This window comes from Euprymna scolopes, chromosome 6 (genome assembly GCF_053919585.1).
Source record: "Euprymna scolopes isolate OS-2025 chromosome 6, ASM5391958v1, whole genome shotgun sequence".
Taxonomy (NCBI): Eukaryota; Metazoa; Mollusca; class Cephalopoda; order Sepiida; family Sepiolidae; genus Euprymna; species Euprymna scolopes.
Window position 1 is genome coordinate 26565920 of NC_136487.1, and position 17607 is coordinate 26583526.

General features: G+C 40.2%; 1 protein-coding gene across 1 annotated transcript in view; it reads right to left on the reverse strand.

Annotated features, from left to right (window-relative positions):
- LOC145277586 (uncharacterized) overlaps nt 1–17607 on the reverse strand; it is a 110833-nt gene that overhangs the window by 34325 nt on the left and 58901 nt on the right. The window contains exon 4 of the mRNA XM_080129097.1: nt 8636–8959. Coding sequence (XP_079985223.1) covers nt 8636–8959 — 324 coding nt within the window. The remainder of the gene's footprint in view (nt 1–8635; nt 8960–17607) is intronic.

Below are 17607 nucleotides of genomic sequence, written 5' to 3' on the forward strand. Positions count from 1 at the left end.
TGCATATATTAAAATGCATTAGAAACAATTGGCTTCGCCAAAAAGATGAACGTAAATGCATGATGTTCCCAAAGTTTGTTATAATGGAAATCATGAATTAGATAACATCCAAAGTGCTCCATTTTCTAGTTTACATAAACTTTATGCCCTAGAATCTCAATCACTCGTGAAATATTGCTATAAGTTGACTTCAAAAGCTTTTTCTCCGACTACTTTTGAAAGGCAAAATGTTAATTTGGTTTTGCAAATTTTCAACGAATATATTATTCAAGGTCTGCTAACCTTAGGAAAACAGGAATGCTTGCCAAATTATGCAGAAATCGCAGAATACATTCAAATATTTTATATTTGGTGGAAAATACTGAATGTGAAAACACCATATAAAGTTTGTCGACTTCGTAATAAATATGCTAATCCACTTACATTAAATAGTGATAATTATAGTTTCCTAAATGTGTTCTGTGACTGGTTAAAAACTTGAAATAGCATTCCTGGAAGAACTGGTAAGTTAACAAAGGAAACATATACCGCTTTGCACTATACTACTTACACAATTTTAGAATTGACTAAATATTGTATAAATGTACTGAACATGGTGTATATATTACCAGGAAAGATTCAGACAGATAACCTTGAGGCAAGGTTTGGCCAGTAGGAGAAGGAAAACTTTGAAACTAAACCAAAGGGAAGGGAGGCCTCTTCAGTCTTGGATGACAACCTTCCTAGAGCTGGTGACTCAAACAAATTCACCGGTCTGCAAACCTAAACTGCTTAATGAGTAGATAGGTTCTGCCTATTGCCCGGCTTCCATACTCCTTCTTTGCCTCTTAGTCAAGCACAGAGACACAATCTCAGTGATTCGACAGAAACACAGCGGTAGATCTTGTTTCCTGGCTAGGGCAATGAACGCCATTTTTCCCCATTTCCAGCACACCCCACCCCTAAATCTGGACATCTGGGAGTGCTTGAGTATGATATATGCCTGAGCAATTAGACCTTCTTCTAATGGGTTGTGGGTATCGGATTGACAGTTCCTGGCTGCTTTTCCCGACTTGTAGTACAGGTGCCCTAACTCTTTGGTAGCGCTTAGAGCGGCTGCTCCATCAACAGTTGAATAATATTGGGTTGTTTGTAGTGCCATGACGCGCATGGAAAGGGACCCTGCACTCATCCCCGGTGGGCTTTCCTGAGGCAACAATCCTAACTGGAGAAAGGTCAGCTGATGGTCTACTTGTGATGCATGTCTGATGCTCTGCATAACCTCTTGTTTAGCTCTCCCTTACCAAAACCGAAACTGTTTAAAAAAAAAAAAAATATGACGACAGTACAATCTAAAAATAAGCTCAAACCAGGCTTAGGGACAAACAAATTCAACTTGCCTCCTCCCTTGAGGCTTGCATTCACAAATATCCGTCGGCTTAGAACTAATTTAGCTGATGTTGAAGCATTTCTCTTAACAAATACCCCGGATATCTTAGCACTAAGTGAGACAAACCTACACTCCTCCATCCCCTCTACCACTTAAACAAGCCTGGATATCTCCCACTCTGCCGTAAGGACTCTGACAGACACATGCACGGACTTGGAGTTTACATTTGTAATACCCTCCCCCTGACTAGAGAAACAAACCTAGAAACAGATGATCAAGCCTTTATGTGCTTTAGACTAATCATGCAACATAATATTAGCTACTATTATTTTCTCTACCGCTCTCCCTCGACTCAGGACTGCACCATAATAAACAAAGTATCTGACAGCATAGACACATAGCTTCACTATATCTCACTCCCTATCACAAATTGTTACGTTTCCAACCCGTTTCCCTGACCAGGAAGAACAACACGCATCACTTCTAGATCTGTTTTTGACCACAGTTCCCGATGACTGCATAACGAAGGCCCACAGCCCACTCGGAAACGCTGATCATGCAGTGATAATGGTTGAAATCGCCCTAAACTCTAGAGCCAAAACTGAAGAGCTAGTGCACAAAACAACAAGATATTATAAAAAGGCTGACTGGGAAGCCATCAGGGACGTAATCAGAGATGCCCCATGGAGAAATATTTTTTCTCTCCCTGCTGAACAGTGTGCAAACGAGACTACTGAATGGTTCAAAACTGCAATCAAAGCGCATGTTCCCAATGGGGAAATTTTATAGTAAGCCCCACTGTCCCCAATGGTTTACGTCGACTTGCACAACTGCCATTGCTCAAAAGCAGCATGCATACCGTATGTTTAACCGACATAAGTCCAGTTCAAACAGACTGAAGTATATAGAAGCTAGAAATAACGTTAAAAAAGAAATAGCAACAGCTAAGAGAGAAATTACGGAAACCACTAAAAAGCGCATCGAAGCACAAAAACTCAAGACTTCTGGAAAATCTACAACAGTGTAGTAAATAATGGGCAATCAACAATTCTCCCACTAACCAACAATCACGAGGTTGTCTCCTCAGCAACCGACAAGGCTAACATGCTTGCCAGTCGGTTTGCCTCAAACTCCACACTGGACCCTTCCAACCATCCCCTACCTGACTTTCCTATGCGGACAGACGCCATGCTAGACGATCTGAAAACCACCCCCTGCTCAGGTGCATGCTATCATAAAAAACCTTGACACTTCAAAAGCATGTGGACCCGATCTTATCCCAGCTGTGCTATTAAAAAAGTGCTCAGCCGAAGTAGCTCTAGTTCTCTCCAAACTCAACAACAAATGCCTTAATGAAGCTTGCTTTCTGGGCTGTTGGAAAACTGCTTCTGTGGTACCAGTATTCAAGAATTCTGGCGAAAGGACTGACCCATCAAATTATCGCCCCATTAGCCTCCTCCCACTTTTTGCCAAAATATTTGAGACCTTAATTAACCATGCTCTAGTCCATCACCTTACAGATGCTAAACTTCTGACTGACAAACAATATGGATTTAGACAAGCCCGTACTCAGCAGACCTCCTCACTGTAATCTCTGAACGTATATACCATTCACTGGACAAAGCGGGGGAGGGCAGGGCGGTAGCTCTAGATATATCTAAGGCTTTTGACAGGGTATGGCATGAGGGTCTCCTCAGGAAAATTAGATCATACGGTATCACTGGTAGAATACTTAACATAATTAAATCCTTCTTAGATAAGAGAAAAATCCAGGTTGTCCTCGACGGTCGTACATCTAAACAATATGATATAAATGCGGGGTTGCCTCAGGTTTCTATCCTTGGACCTCTATTGTTCCTGATATTCATAAATGACCAACCCAACAAAATTGCCTCTGAGATGGGTATATATGCTGATGACTACACTCTATGGCAGGCACAACAGGAAGACGAATGAACACATTTCTAAAGAAATGGCAGAAACACTAGAGGAAGAACTCCAATCTGTGGTAGAATGGGGACAAAAGTGGTTGGTCGCGTTCAATGCTGCGAAGACTAAACTAGTTTCATTCAATAATTACAAGAAACCCTCTCTACCACCTATAGCAATAGCCAGCGCCTCTTTAGCTGAGAGTACATCTTTCAAACTCCTTTGTTGAGACACTTGTAGTCTGTCTAAACTGTACGAACGAACTGACTAAACCAAGATGGCCGACTCCTATTTATATCACCACAAGCAAGGGAGGTAACCAATGTCTACATTAACATTGCTGCTGTCCTCAAGTGAATAATTTATTTCTGATTTAACAAGTCCCTTAGAAGCTCAGACGAAGCTCCTGCCTTGGTCAAACAATCAGAGACCTGATCACAACCCTTGATCCATTCTATCTGTATCTCCCCTCTACTCTTCATTTCCTTCAGCCTTGCTACATCTATTCTCAATCGTCGATCGCTTACCAGATTGTTGGAATTCAATGTCTCCACAAGTGATGCATTATCTGTCTTGCAGAGAACGTCTGGCAATTTAGATAACTGAAATACCTCTTGTATCATAACCGCAGTCAAAACACCAGCATCAGCTCCCTCACTCAGAGCAAGAGTCTCTGAGGCCAATGGGCTTTTTGTCACTCTGTCCAATTTCTTTGACGCCCAACACATGGGGGCCATTTTGTCAGTACTTCCTCCAATAAAGACAACAAAACCGCCCTGTGAAGATCCATCTTCCAGACTGGCATAAGAGGCATCAGTATAACACAAAATGTGTAAATCTGAGGGCTTTCCCAATTTTGGAAATGTTATAGAACCCTTCTTGGATTTCAATTTTGATAAGGCTTTATTCGCCTCAAATAAGGCTTTTACTTTGGGATGCTTTCCAGTGTTGCTCATTTTACACACATCAAAAGCTATATCAGGGCGTGTTTGAGTTCAAACCCACATCATCTGACCTGCAAGTCTCTTCAACTCATGCTTTTCTTCTTCATTCAGTTCATCATTTTTCCTCAGTATCCTCCCTTTGCTTATTTCTATTGGAGATATGGAAGATACATATAGATCTTGTTCTACAGTGATCCCATTTTCCTGTTGATTAACATTCAGTCCAACATATTTGAATGTTCCACTTTCATGAGATCCCACCTTAAATTTTTCTTTCAATGTTGCAATCACATCCCTTTCAAACTCTGTGTTTCCACAGAAAACAAAATCATCCACGTGCATAGCAAGAATTCCAGTCAAATTTCCTTTAATATCATGCCACAAAAACAATGCATTATCATAAGCACTTGCTACTGCTTTTAATTCAATCAAAGCCTGAGTAACTCTCTTGTACCATGCCCGTGGAGCATCATTCAATCCATAGATGCATCTTTTTAATTTCCACACTTGAGATTTAGGACAAACATCAGATGGTGGCCTCAGGTACACATCTCTCTCTAAAATACCACCTTGCAAAAAGGCTGAGGTAAAATCTATGGTCTGCAGCATCCAATTCTTTATTGATGCGGTTAGCATGACCATTCGCATAGCTTCACGGCTACATGTTGGGGAGTCCGTTTTCAGATTACTATTTTCTTCATAGCCTCGTGCTACAAGGCGAGCTTTCATTGTTTTCTGATTATCCTTGAATTTTTCAGTAATCACCCATCTTGTGGATATTGTTTTTTGACCTGTGTATGGCACACATTCAAATACTTCATAGGTGTTCATGTTTTTTATTTCTTTATGCTTGGCATCCATTACAGCTTTCGACTGCTCTTGTTCAGCGGTGAGCAGGACTACATTTTCCTGTTCAGTATATTGGGGCACTTCTCTCCAATGATCAATATGATTCCAGTTGATACAAACTTGATCCTCGTTTTCATCCTCAGGTTCTATATTGATCCAATGACTATATTTGCCAGTTGATTTAGGCTGTACTGACATAACCTTTCCTTTCTTCCACTCCTCACTTCCATTTATTTTATAAGTTATGGTCTTATTTCGGCCAGGTTTTTCAGTCTTATCTCTTAAACTGGTAGAACTATCAACAACTTCTTCTCTGTCTATATCTTCACTTTCTACCACTTGATTCTGCAACTCCTCCTCCTCAACTGGAAGGTATTCATTCTTCCCTTCTGTAGTGTTTCCCAGCATTTCAGCTTTTTTTGTTCTTTTTTCGTTGTTTTTATTCACTTTCATCAATTGGCACGGATGCATCCTATAAAATGCTCCGCCATGTCTGATTAAGACAAACTGGCCTTCTCTGCCTAACACTTTTGCTGGACCACGCCATCCTTTAAAACCCTGCCTCCGATAATAGATTTGGTCTCCGGTAGCATAATCTTCATCAGCATAAGTTCTGACATTAGACCTGAGAGCTCTCCTAATTCTCTCACTGGACTCAGCTTCCAAAAAGTTTCTCCTTGCACTATGGAGAGCATTTAAATTTTTTCTCACCATGTCACTTGTAGTAGAGGACTCCATAGCAGGTAACTGGTCTGTCAGAATTGAGGGTGTATTTACATTGAAACCGAATACAAGTTCATTTGGACTGTGTCCAGAGTAATTGAGGAGGGCATTTTTTGCACAAATAGCCCATGCCAAGGCAATTTCAGGTTCACACTTCTCATCGTCAATTGTTTTTTTCATTGCCTCAGCAACTATCAAATTATGACGTTCTACAGTACCGTTGCTGAATGGACTTTCTGCGGCAGTAGTACAGGTCTCTATGTTGAGTTTTTCATTCATCTGTCTATAGTGTTCGTTGTTGAATTCACCCCCATTATCACTCAGAAAACGAACAGGAGATCCGAAATAGGTAATCCACATCATAAAGATGTTTTTGATGATCTCCTCCTTCTTCTTTGTTTTGATCAATGTTGCCGCTGAATACCTGGTAGCGGCATCAATGAGATGTAGTATCCACACCTCATTGTGGATGAACTCTTTCAAATCCATGCAAACTGTGTGATTAAATCTATTGCCAAGAGGCAATCCCACAACCGGTCGCAGTGGAGCTTTTTTAAATCTAAGGCAAATTTGACAGTTTTCACAAACCTCCTCAATCGCCTTTATAAATTCCTTGTCATTGAATTTGCCACTTTTTTTAACCAAGGAAACAAGTTTTTCCTTCGAGGCATGAGCAAACTGTCGATGAAGTTTTTCTGCTTTTTTTTTTTTTTCTGTGAAAGAACACTGACCAAAATTCTGAACATGTAATACAATGTTCTTAGTACCACTATGATCCAACAACTTATTTGTTAAGGGGAGACAATAGTGCCCTGAAGTTGTGGTCTTTAGTTCAATACATTTATCAAAAATCCAGCACATATCTTTCCGGAAATCTAGCACTATTCCTGCTGTCTTCATTGATTTATGACTTAATAGAAGAGGCAAGTCGTTTTTCACAATATCTGCTTCGATATAAACTCTTATACCTCCGAGTGTAACCGGAAATTTAGCAACTTTAATTGCTGTGACAGCCACTCCATCACCAAAACAAAAACTCCGGTCTGAGTTCGTATACTTCACTAGTTGCAGGTCACTTTCATTTAAAGTATCTAAATAAACATCAAGCCACACTTCGCCAGCCAGTGTGCGAGTACAAGCAGAATCCAAGACTGCCATTCCAAATGTTTCCTTTACAAGATTTGAGATTTTTTCATTTGTACTGTTCAAATAAATATTTTCTTGAATGAACAACGTAAAGTGTATTTGTTCTGTCGCTTTCGTAAACCTGGGCGTATTTCTAGGACACTCTCTAATTAGATGGTTCGGAGACTGACATTTGTAACACAACAACACGTTTCCACTTCGGTCACATGGATTAGATTGTCCTCGACGAAAACGCCTTTTGTTGTTACCCGGTTTAGAATAATTATAGTTGACGATTTCGGGCTCTGATTTCACTGCCGGTACATTTTCATCACGATAAATGTCACCAAATACTTTCTTTATCGATTCCTTCATGTTTTGATACGTCAAAACAGAACACGTTGTCCGCGCTAATTTTTCGTTCTCTTCCGATATGTTAACCGCGTTCAAAACAAGAAAAGCTTGCACTCCTTCCGGTAGAATAATGTAGAATTTTTTTAATCTTTGGTACAAAAACTCATAACGAACAAGAAAGTCATTTATACTGGTACCTGACGGTCTTTTATAAGTGTAAATTTCCTTAAAAGTCATGTAAGCGCGCGTGTGTTCATCCTTTAAATATATGTCATCCAGTTTCTTTATTAAGATCTTCAAGCCATCTCGTCCGCCGATGTCACTTGTTGGCAATTCACGAACACATTCTCTAATATTCGGTGGTAGCGTCAAAAACACTGCTGGCCCTTTTTTTTCCTCAGAAAGATCCGTGAACAACGACCACATTTCAACGTCTTGTTTCCAGTTCTCGTAAACATCCTCCCCCTCCAACAATGGAGGTTGTTTGTTCGAAGTTGCCATATCCGATATCCGATCTGTCTAGTGCTACAGACAAGCTGTACAAAAAAAAAAAAAAATTTTTTTTTTTTTTTTTTTTTTTTTTTCGTTTTGTCGCACACAGAGGGATATCTCTGCTACCATTTGTTGAGACACTTGTAGTCTGTCTAAACTGTACGAACGAACTGACTAAACCAAGATGGCCGACTCCTATTTATATCACCACAAGCAAGGGAGGTAACCAATGTCTACATTAACATCCTTGGCCTAACGCTCACAGGAAACATGAGTTGGAACAATTACATTGAAGGCATTGCCAGGGCCGCTGCAAGAAAGGTGGGCTCTCTCTACCGTGCTAGACAACTACTAACACCCGAAAGTAACCTGTACCTCTATAAGGCCACCATTCGCCCATGTATGGAGTATTGCTGTCATATTCGGGCTGGTGCATTTGCTACTAGTCTCTCGCTCCTTGACAAGGTTCAAAAGAGAGTCGCAAACCTGATAGGCCCTGAACTGGCATCTAAGCTTCAGCCTCTGTCCCATCGACGAAATGTTGCATCCCTCTGCTTTTTCTACAAGTATTTTGGTGGTGAATGCTCTGACGAACTGCAATCACTTGTGCCCCCACGACGTGAGCACTCTCGTCAAACCCGACAGGCTGCTAAATCCCACCCCCACACTGTAGAGATCCCTAGATGTAAAAGATCTTTTTACTCCAATAGTTTCTTCCCCAGAACCGCTAGACTCTGGAATTCCATTCCAGGTCCCTGCTTCCCCAACAGTACTGACGTGCAGAAGTTCAAGTGTAATTGATTGAAAAAAAGAAAAAAAAGAAAAAGAGAATACATCAGCATAAACTTACCTAGAATTAAAAAATTTTCTGTTTCTTCAGTGATCTTTCCAGCAGTGAGTTGACATGTGAGAATAAGAATTGGCATATCCGATTCAGTTACATTGTATCGAAGTTCATTTTTGATGGTACGGTTGTATTCATTTTGGCGCAATAATTGAGTTTGACCGCCACTAAGTTCATTTCTACTGGGGGTTGACTCTTTAAACCATTTCACAGAATAAGAACCTTCTTTTGGAATAGTTGCCACGCATAGAAAAGTGGAGAATTCATTGACGAAAGGTGGAGAAGCTGATCCTCCCCCAGAAAGTGCAACACTTGTAATTTCTGGCGCAACTAAAAAAGAAAAATACATTAGGAGATTGAAAAGTGATAGCAAGATGACCAAGCAAATTTCTCTACTTATAATACTCGAGATAAAACTTAGCATTTCATTGTTGTATATATAAAACAAACACTTATGCATTTATTCAGGGAAAACATTAACATCTCAGTCATTTGGTGCAAATTTATAATAAGATTTGGCAAACATCTGACTCAGTTACATTCTATCGAAGTTCATCGGTAATGGTACGACTACACTAGTTTTGGCTGAAACATTGAGTTTGACCGCCAATAAATTAATTTCTACTGGATTTTGATCCCTTAAACCACCAGTTTAGTTGCTGTATAGTTAAAAACTGAAATTTCATTCACACAATATGCAACTGGAAAAACACGTCTTATTCTGTCAATTCTTGGTATAACTAAAAAGAAAAAATAGGGTGGTTTTAAGAAACTTTAAATTAAAATAAATCACAGAAAATTTATTATACAAATATGTGGTTTATTCCAAAGAATATTTTTTTTTGGGGGGGGGATTCATAATTTAAATACAGTTTTAGGTATATGTCTCTCGTAGGCACCGCCAAAACTGGGGGGGGGGGCAGGTAAGTACTTTTTGACGGACCGTCTTTTTAAAAATCTACCAAAAATCAGTTAATTATCCGATCAATACAAAATTTTCAGCGATTATTAAGAGAAGAATGAACTTTATAACAGTGTACTTATTTTTTATAAACGATATTTATATATATATTTTTATTGCAACCCCCCTTGTTTTGAGGGGGTACAAATATGCTTAAAATAATCATCTGAAACTGAACAAAACATATTGTTGTAAGGGACAGAATTATAGATTAAAAAAAAAATTGTTTGCATACCTTATTTTGACGTCTGAATATCAGAACTTAGATTGTGTTTAATTATCCCGCTTTTGAGTTTTGAAGTGTGAAATTCGGTGAATATGTTAAGTAAAATAATTAATTTAAGTTAAGCAAAACAAAAAAAAATTTAATATTTATACGAAAAAAGCCATTTTAAAATCTTTGGTAAATAAATTAACAATTTTTTTTTAGCGAGCCGAATAATGCATGACCATTATTAAACAGGGCATGCTTTGAAGAATCGATACAAAAAAAAAAATTCGATAAATGTTGTGCCCTTTGTGTTAAAAATAGCATCATTTTTTCGATCCCGTTTGAAAACGTTTGCCGCCTTTCAACTACGGTGGACCAAACGCGCTGAAATAATTTTTTTTTATTCTGCTTTAAATTGCCCCTCCCCCATTTTGGGGAGCCTGGCCCCCACACACATACACATTAAAAACCAAACTCATACAAATGGTCACCCATGGTACTGGCCAGCCTCAGCGTTAATAATACATTGAAATTTTCGTCACTGAAAAATAAGTTGTTTTTTTTGCCTGTTTGGTCTTCCATAGTTGGCTTTTTACCAACTACAAACGTAAACACTGCCGATCTAGACTCTAGATCGACGCGAAGTAACTGGTTGCCTATATGAATAAGTGGAATTATTTGAAATTCAGGTACTTATATTATAATAATTTTGCATATTCTCATAGAAAATCATACTAAATCTTAGTTACCCAACAAATAAATAAATTAATTATTTCAAAACCCTTTCTTTTTTTTTAAAATATTTATGTACGTTTTTTGTGCAAGACAAAAAATGTCAATGGTTAACTTTTTGGGAAAATTTAACATTTAAAATTTAATTAAAAATAGTAGAAAAAGTTTTACATTATTCTGTTTTCTATATGATAAAATCCAGGGTTTTATCTTTCTGGGAAAAAAAAAGTTACTCAGAAATAATGGATTTTAATAAATGTAATTTCGTTTTAAAAAACAACAACAACAACAACTTGATTTTTCGGCCATTTTTGGCGGTGCCAAGTCTCTCGCGTATATCCATAATTTTCACAACTCTGTGCATTAAATCATTTTTTTTTTAATTACATTTTCACCCCAAACAAGGCACATTGCCACTTTGGTGTAGGGGGCTACTATCAGGAGAAACATCTACTGGGGTACTATGTAGGGATTTGGGCAGCAAGATGTTGGTTCATGTTGCACTTGAACTTTTGCATGTCAGTACAGTTGGGGAAGCAGTGACCTGGAATGGAATTCCAAAGTCTAGCAGTTCTGGGGAAGAAACTACTGGAGTAGAAAGATCTTTTACATCTAGGGATCTCTATAGTGTGGGGGTGGGATTTTGCAGCTTGTCGGGTCTGTCGAGGGTGTTCACATCATGGGGGCACAAGTGCTTGCAGTTCATCAGAGCATTCACCATTAAAATACTTGTAGAACAGGCAGAGGGATGCAACGTTTCGACGATGGGACAGAGGCTGAAGTTTAGGGCCTATCAGATTTGCGACTCTCTTTTGAACCCTGTCAAGGAGCGAGAGACTAGTAGCCGATGCACCAGCCCAAAGACAGCAATACTCCATACATGGGCGAATTGTGGCCTTATAGAGGTACAAGATACTTTCGGGTGTTAGTAGTTGTCTAGCATGGTAGAGAGAGCCCACCTTCCTCGCAGCGGCCCTGGCAATGCCCTCGGTGTAATTGTTCCAACTCATGTTTCCTGTGAACGTTAGGCCAAGGAGTTTGAAAGATGAACTATCAGATAAAGAGTCGTTGGCCATTGCTATAGGTGGTAGAGAAGGTTTCTTGTAATTATTGAATGAAACTAGTTTAGTCTTGGCGGCATTGAACGTGACATCCATTTTTGTCCCCATTCCACTACTGATTAGAGGTCCTCCTCTAGTGTTTCTGCCATTACTTTAGATATATGTTCATTTGTTTTCCTGTCGTGCCTGCTATAGAGTGTGGTGTCATCAGCATATATAGCCATCGCAGAGGCAATTTTGTCGGGAAGGTCATTTATGAATATCAGGAACAGCAGAGGTCCAAGGATAGATCCCTGGGGCACTCCCGCATTTATATCATATTGTTTAGATTTACGACCGTCGAGGACAACCTGGATTTTTCTCTTATCTAAGACGGATTTAATTATGTTAAGTATTCTACCAGTGATACCGTATGATCTAATCTTCCTGAGGAGACCCTCATGCCATACCCTGTCAAAAGCCTTAGATATATCTAGAGCTACCGCTCTGCCCTCTCCCGCTTTGTCCAGTGAATGGTATATGTGTTCAGAGATTACAGTGAGGGTGTCTGCCGTGGAACGGGCTTGTCTAAATCCATATTGTTGGTCGGTCAGAAGTTTAGCATCTGTAAGGTGCTGGACTACACCATGGATAATTAAGGTCTCAAATATTTTTGCAAAAAGTGGGAGGAGGCTAATGGGGCGATAATTTGATGGGTCAGTCCTTTCGCCAGAATTCTTGAATATTGGTACCACAGAAGCAGTTTTTCAACAGCCCGGAAAGCAAGCTTCATTAAGGCATTTGTTGTAGAGTTTGGAGAGAACTGGAGCTACTTCGGCTGAGCACATTTTTAACAGCACAGCTGGGATAAGATCGGGTCTACATGTTTTTGAAGTGTCAGGGGTTTTTATGATAGCATGCACCTGAGTAGCGGGTGGTTTTCAGATCGTGTAGCGTGACATCTCTCCGCATAGGAAAGTCAGGTAGGGGGTGGTTGGAAGGGTCCAGTGTGGAGTTTGAGGCAAACCGACTGGCAAGCATGTTAGCCTTTTCGGTTGCTGAGCAAACAACCTCGTGATTGTTGGTTAGTGGGGGAATTGTTGATTGCCCATTATTTACTACACTGTTGTAGATTTTCCAGAAGTCTCGAGTTCCTAGTTTTTGTGCTTCGATGCGTTTTTTTGTGGTTTCCGTAAATTCCCTCTTAGCTGTCGCTATTTCTTTCTTAACGTTACTTCTAGCTTCTATGTACTTCTGTCTGTTTGAACTGGACTTATGTCGGTTAAACCTGTGGAATGCATGCTGCCTTTGAGCAATGGCAGTTGCGGAAGTCGAAGTAAACCATTGCGGAGAGTGGGGCTTGCTATAAAATTTCCGCATGTTAACATGCGCTTTGATTGCAGTTTTGAACCAGTCAGTGGTCTCGGTTGCACACTGTTCAGCAGGAAGAGAAAAAATATTACCCCATGGGGCGTCTCTGATAAGATCTTTGATGGCTTCCCAGTCAGCCTTTTTATAATATCTCGTTGTTTTGCGCACTGGCTCTTCAATTTTGGCTCTAGAGTTTGCGCGAACAGTTGGCAGAGATGGCGGAAATTTTCTGTTTCTATGTCTATCCTTGTAGCCATGTCACTAGTAAGGGTGCTGGAGGTAAACGTTTTGTCTGGGCTGACGTTATCCGCCTGATAGTCAGGGACCCGAACCTTGGATTAACCACCAAGGAGGCTGTCCTATTAGCAGGTGCAAAGTACTGGAGTTGCTGTATTGCCATTTGGTGAATGGATTCTGGACCATGCAGTAGCTTCTGGTGGGGCCTCTCGATGCCATACTAGTGGGTAATTGTTACGGGTTTACCTTATCATTAGCTACAAATAAAAAAAAAAAATTCTTCGTTTCTTTTTCTCTCTTAGTTTCCCCTCTCTGTCCTGCTCTAAGTAAATCTGACGACCTAGTCCACAAATTCCAAAAATTCATCATGACAAGTTTCAAGAAAAAATACACGATTAAACCCGGTTCTCCAACTTCCAACGTAGACTCCTACTACCATGTCTCCTTCTCCAACATCAGGGGTCTACGTTCTAACCTTCCAGAGGTTGAAACCCAATTACAGGAGACTAAACCAGACCTTTTATTTTTAAGTGAAACTGGCATTGGACAGGCTATTTCCCTAGAAGAGTTCGCAATTAAAGGATACTCTAACTTAACTTCTAAATCTGACCCCCAAGATCGCCATGGGCATGGAATTTGTGCCTATATTAGGGATAACTTTCCATGTAGTAGGGACATCTCCCGGGAAGATCCTAACTTACCCTATATGTGCTTCCGGGTTGCTTTAGCTCACACTATGGCATTTATATTTACTCTCTATCGCCCCCATAACAGCGGAGTTACTATCTTTCAAAGCATATCTAAGAAAATTGACCAAGTCTTATCTGCTTATCGTTCAACTAACATTCACTATGTGGTGACTTCAATGTTCACAACGTCGAATGGTTGACCCACTCTAACAAGACCGAGGATGAGGGAAGATTCTGATTTCTCCATTGCCTATGACCTCACTCAGATTGTTCAGGAACCCACCCGTGTGCCCGACAATGATGGCCAGTATGCGAGCCTACTAGACCTTTTTCTCACAACTTGCCCTGAACTATGTTCAGTTTCTGTTCTGTCGCCTCTTGGCTCTTCCGACCACTCTGTTGTATCAATTAAGATGAAAATGAAATGTAATAAGTCCCCAGACGTACCTCTCCATCGTACAGTATATCGATACACTAAGGCTGACTGGGATAGCTTCCGTACATTTATATCTGATCTACCTCTGCTTTCTATGTTTAAAAAGGATGTGTCCTCTATAGTATTTGACCTGACGGAATGGTTAATTGTAGGTATTGACCGTTTCATACCCTCGAAAAAGTTTCAGCAAAAACCTAACAGCCAGCCATGGTTCTCTTCAGAATGTGCTGCTGCCATTGCGCACAGAAATCACTTTTTCCACTGTTTCCAACGTAATAGATGTATGAAAACTAAAGCCGCTTTCAGGACTGCCAGCAACCATTGTAAGAAAGTAATAAAGAATGCAAGAGAGTTGTATGCTCTATCTGTTAAGTCCAAAGTAGCTGAGCAGCGGCTTGGTTCCCACCAGTTTTGGCAAATAGTAAACAGAATCCTGAACAGAAGTGTGTGCTCCATCCCAACTATTATCAATGGACCTGAGGTAATCTCGTCAGCATCAGACAAAGCCAAACTCTTTGTCAAGAACTTTGCAGCTAATTCTACCCTTTGCGATCAAGGCTGCCAACCCCCAATATTTCCTCCTGTATCAGAAAACACGCTATGTGATATACGTATATCTGTACGTGATGTTGCCAAGCTAATCAAAAACCTTGATTCCAGTAAAGCAACTGGCCCTGACAGTATTCCAATTATAGTACTCAAAAAACTTCAACCTGAACTAGCGCCCATACTTGCAAAACTGTTTAAACGTTGTCTTAAGGAGAATAGTTTCCCATCTCCCTGGAATATTTCATCAGTATGCCCTGTATTTAAGAATTGAGGTGATCGCTCATTCTCCTCTCAGTACAGGCCAATAAGTCTCCTGTGCGTCATGAGTAAGTTGCTGGAATCTGTATTAAATACAGAAGTAATCAACCATCTCAACAAAAATAACCTTCTTAGTGACACTCAATATGGTTTCCGTTCTGCTAGATCTACAGCAGATGTGCTTACAGTTATATCTCATAGGATTAGCAAATCTCTCGATGGAGGCAACCTTTCTAGGGCAATTGCTCTTGACATATCTAAGGCCTTTGATAGGGTATGGCATAAAGGTTTACTTCATAAGATCTCTAGCTATGGTATTGCTGGAAATGTCTTCTCAATTATTAAATCATTTCTTTCTGATAGGTTCATAAGAGTAGTAGTTGAGGGGTAAAAATCAGAAGCTCACAGTATTAATGCCGGTGTCCCTCAGGGGTCCATCCTGGGCCCAACTCTTTTCCTGATCTACATTAATGATCTTTCAAATCACATCCTTACATCATTTGTAGACATCTATGCTGACGACACTACGATTTATGGTAGCACATCTAAGACAGTAAACGACCAAGTTCTCTCCAATTCTCTCTCCTCTGATCTTGAGCACGTAGTACAATGGGGTAAAGAATGGCTGGTTACTTTTAATGCATCTAAAACCAAGCTTCTCTCTTTACATCATCAACATTCTGATCCACATCTGACATCAATTGAAATGAATGGCTCTCGTCTTCAGGAGGCCTCAAGTTTTGACAAACTTCTTGGCTTGACCATTACTCCTGATCTTAAATGGAACACGTACATCAAATCTGTTGCAAAGGCCGCTGGAAAAATGGTGGGATCTTTCTATCGATCCGGTAAATATCTCACTGCTGATGCTATTCTCTATCTATATAAGAGCCAGGTACGTCCAAGGATGGAATACTGTTGCCACATCTGGGCAGGAGCTGCTAGAAAGGACTTGGCCTGCCTTGATAGAGTTCAAAATAGACTTTGTAGCCTCGTAGGAGATGTCCTTTTCTCTTCCTTACAACCTTTATCTCACAGAAGAGATGTTGCGAGTTTGTCTCTGATGTATCGTTATTTTCATGGAAAGTGTTCGAATGAGCTTCAATCTATGGTCCCCCCTCGCCAAACTTTCACAAGAAACACTCGTCTAGCTGTAAACACTATCAATAATTCCCCCCACTCTTTATCTGTGCCTAAACCTAAACGTAGATTCCATGAACAAAACTTTTTTCTTAGAACTGCACGCCTGTGGAATTGTCTTCCGTTTTCCTGCTTTCTGGCTGACTACAATATGGTTGTCTTCAAGTCTAACGTAAATAAGTTCTTGATGAGCCGTTCCATATAAGTTATCAACTTTACCAAATTTTCATTACTAATGATTACTATAATGTCCAATTTCTACTGTACACTCTTTAACCCTTATCCTTGATAATGTGGTGATGCCTATGTAAAAAAAAAAAACAAAAAAAAACAAACATTATCACTGCATGATCAGCGTTCCCAAGTGGGCTGTCGGCTTTTGTTACACAATCATCAGGAATTGTGGTCAAAAACAGATCTAATAGTGATGCGTGTTGTTCTTCCTGGTCAGGGAAACGGGTTGAAAAACTAACAATTTGCGATAGGGAGTAAGATACAGAGAAGCTATGAGTTGCGCTGCCTGCTGCATCTTTTTAATAGAGAATCCAAGCCAGTTTTTGCGATGGACATTAAAGTCACCAAATACATGTACTCGGGCGCTAGTGTCGAAGGAGAGTGCTGTGTCTATGCTGTCAGAGACTTTGTTTATTATGGTGCAGTCTTGGGTCGAGGGAGAGCGGTAGACAAAATAAAAGTAGCTAATATTGTGTTGCATGATTAGTCTAAAGCACATAAAGGCTTGATCATCCGTTTCTAGGTTTGTTTCTCTAGTCAAGGGAAGGGTATTACGAATGTAAACTCCAAGTCCGTGCATGTGTCTGTCAGAGTCCTTACGGCAGAGTGGGAGATATCCAGGCATGTTAAAGTAGTTAGAGGGGATGGAGGAGTGTAGGTTAGTCTCACTTAGTGCTAAGATATCCGGGGTATTTGTTAAGAGAAATGCTTCAACATCAGCTAAGTTAGTTCTAAGCCCACGGATATTTGTGAATGCAAGCCTCAAGGGAGGAGGCAAGTTGGATTTGTTTGACCCTAAGCCTGGTTTAAGCTTATTTTTAGATTGTACTGTCATCATATTTTTTAATGAGTTTCAGTTAGGTAAGGGGGAGCCGAACAGGAGGTTATGCAGAGTATCACATGCATCACAAGTAGACCATCAGCTGCCCTCCATCAACTAGGACTGTGGCCTCAGGAAATCCCACCGGGGATGAGTGCAGGGTCCCTTTCCATGCGCGCCATGGCACTGCAAACATCCCGATATTATACAACTGTTGATGGAGCAGCCGCTCTAAGCACTACCAAAGAGTTAGGGCACCTGTACTACCAGTCGGAAACAGCAGCCAGTAACTGTCATTCT